The sequence below is a fragment of the Engraulis encrasicolus genome, chromosome 12 (assembly GCF_034702125.1).
Source record: "Engraulis encrasicolus isolate BLACKSEA-1 chromosome 12, IST_EnEncr_1.0, whole genome shotgun sequence".
NCBI classification, from domain to species: domain Eukaryota; kingdom Metazoa; phylum Chordata; class Actinopteri; order Clupeiformes; family Engraulidae; genus Engraulis; species Engraulis encrasicolus.
In genome coordinates, this window is record NC_085868.1 from 6,205,359 (window position 1) to 6,214,680 (window position 9,322).

Sequence of the window (9,322 nt, forward strand, 5' to 3'; positions counted from 1 at the left end):
TTTTGGTTTTGAAAAGGGAAAAACGAAAAATCAAATGCTGTTTTCATTTTTTCAATTCTGTTGTAAAACGAAAAAACGAATGAACGAATGATACACGGATTNCCACAGCATCCAAAGTCCACCACCCAACTGTGGCAAAGAAGCTCAGTTCACATTGTAAGCTCCAAAAACCAGTTGTTCTGCCAACGCCCACTTTTTCAGCAAGCTAAAACTTGAACCTAAGCACCTTAGTGTTTGTTTGCTTGGTTTTTGCTTGTTTCATTTTTAAACCAATGCATGCTGCATTCAGAGATCACCAACAAAAATGAATGAACTAACAATGCAACAGCAAAGCACCTTCAACCACTAGAGGGAGGTATAGGCCAGTTTACATGTATAACCTCATACAGTTCACTCTCTACCATGCAGGGGACAGCTGTCCTGGGCCCAGGTAGAGAGGGGGCCCAGGTAGAGAGGGTCCTCATTACATTGTGTGTATTGAGCAGAGTGGGCCTTTCAGATGACTTTGCCAAAGCTGTCAATGGCACCTGCTAGTCATTGAACAGATGTATCGATCATAGTACTACACCTCTACAACATAACACAGTCTGTAGGAATATATTCACTTGGTTATTGCACAGCAAGTGAATAATAGGGGCGGTGTCTTGAGGCGCTCCATCCCATCTGTGAAATATACACCACAGTGCAATGGCTACTGCAGTATAGCCCCCATTTCTGGAAAATGCAAGTCATTGCTGTAGAATTACTGCTCTGCTACAGTTTTCCTTGCACCCCACTCTCCACTTAAGAAGCGAGAAGGGAAAGTGAAAGTGAAAGTATTGGCTTGATTTAATTTTAGTCACAGTAGCAGGTGAGGGACGTGACTTAGTGAGTAAGAGGTGTCCTATATCAAATGCCTTGTTGCTGAATATAGATGTCCGTCTCTAGGCGATGTGGTGTGTATTTATTGCCATACTGTTTTGCCTTTCAACTTTGTTCAGAGACAGACAAAATAGTTTTGAGAAAGTAGGAACCCCCCACACACACAGACACACACACACACACACACTTCCCTCTACCTGCACTATTAGATATTACTGATAGTACTAGATACAGTCCTTTACATTGCATTACATTACATTGCACATAACACCCAACACCCATCTTTATAACCAACGGTGTTTAAGGAAATCCTATCCACACCAGCCCAATTACACACACTTCACCCTATTAATGCAGAAATGCATTGGGCACGGTGTAGTACGGGGGCGTGGCCTGAGGATACGAGTTGATGGAAAATTAACTCCCTTGCGCATGGTCAGTGGGTGCGACACCATGATGGATAAAATTTGAAACACTGCAAAAAGAGGATATCTGGTTGTCAGTGTTCATTGTGTGGCCAAATTAACTGCAACTGTCAGTCCGCTGTAATTGCTATAATATAAAATTGGGGATAATTAAGGACAGCTGTCAAGCAGTCATGTCGTCCTATCACTGTTCCACACTCCAACCCTGGCTGTAATAGCATTGCACTTTACCATGCCACCAGTACTGACTGTAGAAGAAGAAAGGTACTCCCCTCCCGACCTTTCCGTACTATGCTGTTATGACGTCAGTAAACCCTCCTACTATCTCTCCTTGGTTTCGGTGGCAGACACTCCATCGTTGCTTTCGCAGCAGTTATTTCTGGGCACACACATGACTGTGGTGCACAAACTGGGCTATGATATCAGGCTGAAGATAGTTTCCCAGTTGAAGTATATGAACTATAAAAAACACCAGACAGACGTGAGTTTGTCGGTGAGAGCTTCAGCTCAACAGATCGACCATGGACAGAGATGTGGTGTTGGAGGGCCTCTCTGCTCTTCTTGGAGTCACAATCTCTAGGCAGTCGAGTCAATCTGGTCAAGTCAGCCATGGAAAGGAGAAGTATGCACTGCCGATTCTTTACAGAGGCTTCACTGCAGCTGTGACGGAGGTCGGAAAAGCGCTCTTGGGGGGGCTTATGACTGGGTCTTTCTCAAATGTCATTCCTTTACTTGTGACCAAGCTCACAAGTCTTGCGTTGGGGTATTTTTTTGAGGCGGCAACGGCAGATTCGGGGCCCTCAGCAACTGCTCACGGACAAGACTTTTCAGTTGATGAGGAGGAGTTCTTCGATCCACAATATGATTACGACTTCCGATACATGGCCGATTCATCTGTGTGCAAGCGTGGTGACGAGACTTACAGGCGCCCAGTCGGGTGGTACCGTGTTGCCCTGAAAGTGCGGGGGAAATACCCTGACGGGGACACCTGGCTGGGCACTGACGGATGGAGGAGTGAATCGTGCGAGGGTGAGTGGCCCGTTGCTTTCCATGGGACTACCTCTGCAGGAGCGAAGAGTATCATCCAGGAGGGATTCAGACCAGGTACAGGTGTGGCAAACGGGAGAGAGGAGAGGGCGGCGTATGGCAGAGGGGTGTACTGCACACCTGACATCGATGTGGCAGAGAGAGACGGATATGCCAGGACAATCACGTCAAAGAAGTCTGGAAAGACCTACAAGTTTTTAATGCAGGGCAGGATCAATCCCCAATACAGGGAGATTTGCTTGGGAAACAAAGACTACTGGCTGATCCCTGTATGCAAAAGAATGTCTATGGAGGAAGAAAGGGACTTATTAGACAGGGCAATTCGTCCCTATGGGATCTTGTTTAAAAAGATTGAGGACTAAAATAATTCTTGTCCATTGTATCTATCACGATGGCTGCATTGAAGTTAGTGATCAAAGAGAGCTTTTTGAAAGTACTACTTTGACAGTACCAGGCCGATTTGTTCACCAATTATCTCGGTCGCTACTTTTATCATGACATCAATTCTTGTTTATGATGTAAATAGATGTAAATAGTCTTACCGACTCTGAGACTGTTATTGGAACACATTGTTCTTTTTCCGTACAAAATTAGAAACATAATTTAAAACGTAGGCCTATCTGTATGTTCAATATGAGGACTTTGCATGCACGTGTAGCCTATGCATGATGGTTATTATAACCAAAAGTGTGGTTGTCACCAAACATGTCATATGTCTGACACTAGCTGATACGACATAAAGATTGTGTGATTCTTGCCGTTGCTTCCATTCAAGATTATAATGTCAACATCTGTCTATAATGAGAACTCAATGTCACTGATGTTGTCACCAGTTGCAATAGATCAACAGCTTCTGTGGTGCAGTTCTCGCTCACATGCAATAGACCGCCATTGATCAATAGGAATTTGTTGCTATATATTCTTTTGTAGAATGCACTACTGTAGCAAAAGTATAGGTGTGTTTGAGCTACATCTTGTTGATTCCATTAGTATGTATCTTTATTTACTGTACACTGTAAGGTTTTAGTATTTAAAGGTACACTGTGCAGGAAATGATCAAAAAGGGTACTGCAACTGGGCTGCCTATTGCCAAATTTGATCTTTACATGAAAGTTTACTAAGTAATAAACACATATTTTCTAGTATGCCTCAAGTACATTCATTTTTGCAGCTAAAAATGGCCATTTTTGGAAATTCAAAATGGCGGACCATGGAGAAGATCCCCCTTTTCATGTATGAAAAGTGTGATTTCTCCCAGTCATAATGAATACTTAGAATTTGGTGGTGGTGGTAAGTAGGCTATTCATGAAAAAGGTAACGTTAGTGAATGGGCAGCATGAATTCTGGAAATAAACAACAAAAAATCTCACACAGTGTCCCTTTAAGTGCATTGTTGGTATTTCATTTCCCCATGTGTAAAATGTGTGACAAATAAAGTCTGAACTTAAACTTGAAGTACCATTGATGTACTGTAGTACTGTAGTGGGAGACAGTCGGACACTCACTGAAAAATGGGACGAAGACTCACACAGGATTACCAATAGAGGAACAAAGTAGCTGTGTGTGTGTGTGTGTGTGTATGTGTCTGTGTGTGTGCGTGTGTGTTTAAGCTAAAAACATTAGGCCTGTAAAGGTGTATGAAAGGAGATGCGATTATAATGTATGATCAATGAGCCTGATCTCATTGAGCTGATCTTTAATCAAAACCTACAGACTGAAACAGGATTGCCAGATGACGCTGATGATTTCCAGCCCAAAAATTGCTCAAAACCCGCCTAGAAGCACAAAATCCCGCCCAATTCTATTGATTTCTATGGCAAAAATTGGGCGGGTTTTTCTGCTAAATGCCATTTTTTCCCGCACAAGGCCATCCTAAGCAGCCCAATTGGGCGGGAAACAGCCCAATCTGGCAACACTGGACTGAAACTCTCCATGTATAGGCTAGTGACATTGGGCCCAAAAAGGCCTTCGTTTTCGAGATACCCCAACCGGAGGTAGAACAAAACCCAATAATGTTTTTCCTCATCTCTAAGGTGTCCCATACATGAAAATGATTCTTGGCCAAAGTGATTTTAATGCTAAGCCTAAAATTTTTACACATTTCCATATGCACCTCCAAACAAAAAAAGCACCAAAAATATGACTTCTCCGTATGGGAGTAGATATACAAAAAATCATGCAGAAAATTACCAGAAGCTCTGAGAGCTTTGAGAATTGGTATGCTTGTGCCCAGGGACTACCTGCACCAGATAGAAGTGGTTGGATTTGACCATCTTGATGTATGAAGGAGATATAGGCATTCAATCACACACATAAAATAGGCGGAAAATGAAAAAAAGTGATACTTATATAGAATGTCATCATTTACATTGTAATTGCTTTGTCAGGGAATGTCATATGCACACATATGATATCTTGATGGAAAGGTGAGATTGTTCTGAATCCAGCAATACCTCATATGTATATATTTCCTCAATGTATGAGGTGCCCAGAATGAAAAAAATCAAAAGGGAGTTTCAGGACCTATTTCAATGCACTTAAGTGGTGACAGGAATGCTCACAATTGTATTACAGTATATTACTTCAAATAAACTTATTATTAGTGTGTGGTGCTATAGATTATACTTGAATGAAGTATCAGATTAGGGTGAAAATATATTTATCACTAGTGTGTGTATATATACAGTCCCAGGAAAAAGTTTGTACACCCTTTGAAATTTCTTACATTTCTGTCAAAATTGGTCATAAAACATGGTCTGATCTTCCCGGAAATCTCAAGAAGGAACAACCAGAGTGTGCTTTAACTAATTCAACCCAAACATTTACAACTTTTCATATTTTCATTGGCCATAAGATGTAAACATTCACAGGACAGCAAGGCATAAGTAAGTACACCCTTGCATTCACCCTATTCATTAACCCTAAGTTAGGCGCAATAACCTCAACCAGATGTTTCCTGTAGTTGCAGATCAGATTAACAAAACAATCTGGGTTTGTCTGGTCTCCCTCTTCTTTAGAGAACTGCCTCTCGTCAGCAAGGTTTGTGGGATGTCTGAAGTGCATAGCTTTCTTGACTTCATGCCATATAATCTCAATTGTTTTTTGACAGGGCTTTGACTCGGCTATTCCAGAATGTGTATTTCATTATTATGAAGCCATTCTAAAGTCGATTTGCTTCTAAAGTATGGGTTGTTGTCACATTTCTGCACCCATCCTCTTGTGTGCTTCAACTGTGTGACAGACTACCTCACTTTTTTCCTGTAAAATATCTCGATAAACTTCTGAGTTCATTTTTCCACTGATAATAGCAAACTGGAAAGGGCCTTAGGCAGCAAGGTAGCCGCATATAATGATGCTCCCGTCACCATACTCAAAGGTGGAGATGATGTTTTGGTGAAGGTGTGGTTCTCCAGTTCTCCTCCAAACGTGACATTGTGTGTTCCCCTGAACAATTCAACTTTGGTTTCAACGTTGGTCTACAGAATATTTTGCAGTAATTCTATGAAGCATATAAATGCTTTTTCGCAAACCTCAAAGGTGCAGCAATATTTTTTTTGGACAGAAACCCCATTCATTTTATATTGGCAGAATGAATCCCATTTTTAGCTATTCTTGGTTACATCTCCTCTTCTGAGTATGGTGGCGGGAGCATCATTATATGCGGCTACCTTGCTGCCTCAGGCCCTTGACAGTTTGCTATTATCAGTGGAACAATGAACTCAAGTTTATTGTGATATTTTACAGAAAAAAAACGTGAGGAAGTCTGTCACACAGTTTAAGCACACAAGAGTATGGGTCCTGAAATGTGACAACAACCCATACTTTAGAAGCAAATCGACTTTAGAATGGCTTCATAATAATGAAATACACATTCTGAAATAGCCCAGTCAAACCCCTGACAAAAAACAATTGAGATTATATGGCATGAAGTCAAGAAAGCTATGCACTCCATACATCCCACAAACCTTGCTGACGAGAGGCAGTTCTCTAAAGAAGAGGGAGACAAGATACAAACAGATTGTTTTGTTAATCTGATCTGCAACTATAGGACAAGTCTGGTTGAAGATATTGCAACTAACCGAGGGTTAAAACCTACTTAATGCAAGGGTGTACTTACTTATGCCCTGCGCTCCTGTGAATGTTATGGCCTTATGACCAATAAAAATATGATAACATGTAAATGTTTGGGTGGAATTAATTAAAGCAGACTCTTATTGTTCCTTCTTGAGATTTCCGGGAAGATCAGACCATGTTTTATGATCAATTTTGACAGAAATGTAAGAAATTTCAAAGGGTGTACAAACTTTTTCCTGGGACTGTATATACATATATATATAATTTCTTGCACATTGTTAAGCTGGAAAATGCAGTGACTCCACCTACTTCCAATGCCTTGCAACTAGCTCATCAGAATATTGCATCACTCCTTTCAGGTAGATATGATAGAGGAAGGGGAAATAGAGTGGATGTTATTCAGTTTGTTCAGAGATCTTTTATCTTCCACGAAGTGGAGCTCTCCAGTTCTTCTTCCATGAAAGAGCCAGCTTTCCTTATCAGTCTTTCAAGACACCCAATACCCCCTCTTCATTGTGCTCCCTCCCCAGCACACCACTGCATAACAGTCTCATAGAACATATTAAGGAGTTTATAGCAGACAAGTATAGCCAATACTGTACTTTTTTGTAAACTGCATCTTTGGCTGACCAGTCCAGTTTGTTGTCTTGTTATACCCTGAAATACTTAGATGTGCTTACAATCTCCACTTCATCAACCTCAATGGAGATTGGTTGCAGAGCGGGCTTAGACCTCCAAAAGTCCACCTTCATCTGCTTGTTGTTAGTGTTGAGTTGTAGGTGCATTACACCACTGCAAAGCCCTGTACTCCTGTATTCCCTCCTCCCTTAATACAGCCTACAATTTTATTATCATCCAAGAATGTCTGCATGTGGTATGTGCCTGTGTTGTAAATATGTTAAGTCTGATGTGTACAAAGTGAACAGGAGAGGAGGGAGCACAGTTCCCTAGGCTGCTTTAGTACCACATACTACAGTGTCCAAGAGGCAATCTTTCAGTTTGACAAACTGTGGCCACTCTTGTTAGGTAGTCCCTGATCAAGTGCACACGGAGGGCATCCAAACCCAGGAGCCTCTCTCCCAATGGAAGGTTGGATGTTGTAGACAGCGCTGGAAAAGTAAAGGAACATTACTATATGTCCTGTGCAATAGGTATGTGATGGCATCATCCACTCCAACCTTCTCCTGGTATGAAAACTGTACTAGATCCAGTGCATGACTTACTGCAGTCTGAGTGTATGTAACAGCATTGTCTTCATGCTGTGTGAAGGGAGGGCCTCTCGGTTGAAGTCGTTTATCTCTTTTGGATGTGGCTTTTTGGGGACAGGGATAAGGCATAATGTGTTCAGAGTTGGTGCCTTACTAAGATGTACACTCGGGCTGAAAAAATATTCCCGCAGCTCATCCACTTCAGCACCACAGGTCTTTAGCAGTCTTGGTGACGTCCTATCCAGTTAATGGGCTTTAACCAGGTCTGCTGTGATTATAGAGAGGAGGGAGGGAGGAGGTGCTGGGTGGTAGTGTGATAAATAAAGACTGCTCCTGGAAGGAGCAATGATTTATGTTTACATACAAATGGTATATTACCAAAGCCTGACAGCAGGAAGCAAAGGCCTTTTATTTCATGAGCCTACTACTGTAATAAACGGGGAGGGGAATGGCAAACATATTCAGTGAATTCAAACGTTTATAGATCCACGCACAGCTTCTTCATTAGGTTCACTCAGGCATTACCTGACATCACTCAGGTGTGGCTTAATACCATCATGTAGGAGCGGGAAAGGATCTGCACACTGCTTGCAAAAGACTTAATTAATTTGGAGCAACGTTTCCATCATAGATCTAAAGAAGTTTTTTGATTTGGCACCTGCTGATGCTTTTCTGATGGATGTGTGCGCTTTCCACTACACTCTTAATACCATCATGTCACATGTTAGTGAATTGAATTCAGTGAATTATTTGTTTCATAGCTTTTATTTTAAGTTGATTAACCCACTTTTTGCCATTAAATGTTAGTGAAGTCATAAAGCACCATATCTGTAGCCTACTGGTGACATTTCACTTAACTTATCCATGTCATTTGATGACTATATGGCTGGATTGACCAAGTAAAGAACTATGATGTCTCACACTTTTCTTCATCCGGTATCAGATCGTTTTATTTTTACAATATAATTTTGGCAAATCAGTTTTGGCAAATAGTCAAGTCAAGTCAAGTAGGTTTTATTGTCAATTTCTTTACATGCACTGGTCATACAAAGAATTTGAAATTACATTTCTTGCTTTCCCATACAGACAGACTAATCTAGGTAAATAGGTAAAAATAGGAGGAAAGGTAAGGCTAGGGTATGTTTGTTGAACTAAGGGAAATAACAGTGTGTCAAATACACTAGATTTCAATCCAGCAACCACATCATATTCTACAGCTAAGCAAATGGTTTGGCTGGACCTGGAAGAAAGGGCCAACCAAAGTGCAAGTCAGAAGAGTAATGACGTTATCTATCCTGGTCCATTTGCTAAATGTAGGCTTAATACAATTAATTGGGAACAAGGCATAGGAGGTAGACCACACTGGGCATCCCTTTAATGTGCCATGGTCAAGACCCCTCAACATTAATGCCATGGTCAAGACCCCTCAACTCAAATCCTCTCAGGGGTACCAAAGTTCTGTGCTAGGCCCCCTGTCTTTGCCATCTTTATCTCATCTCACTGGGCAATGTTGTCCACTCACCCTGCTCCCTGCTATGTTGATGATAAACACCTGTCTGTCCAGCGAGATAACTCCATAGTTTCTGCGTGTACACTACAAACGTTTCAGAACATCTCTTTCACCTCTAGATGTCTAATTACCTTTGTACCATTTCAAGCTATGCATTCAATGTCTACAACTTGAATTACAATAAATAACTGGGAAAA

General features: G+C 41.3%; 1 protein-coding gene across 1 annotated transcript; it reads left to right on the forward strand.

Annotated features, from left to right (window-relative positions):
• The first annotated feature begins 1,764 nt into the window (after positions 1-1,764).
• Positions 1,765-3,314, forward strand: LOC134460005 (uncharacterized). The gene has a single exon (XM_063212496.1). It carries the CDS (start codon positions 1,808-1,810, stop codon positions 2,693-2,695), a length of 888 nt encoding a protein of 295 aa, XP_063068566.1. The 5' UTR covers positions 1,765-1,807; the 3' UTR covers positions 2,696-3,314.
• The last annotated feature ends 6,008 nt before the right edge of the window (positions 3,315-9,322 follow it).

Bases quoted from the DNA above. Each gene is read 5' to 3' on its own strand.
- LOC134460005 (XM_063212496.1), top strand. From the start codon at position 1,808: ATGGACAGAGATGTGGTGTTGGAGGGCCTCTCTGCTCTTCTTGGAGTC.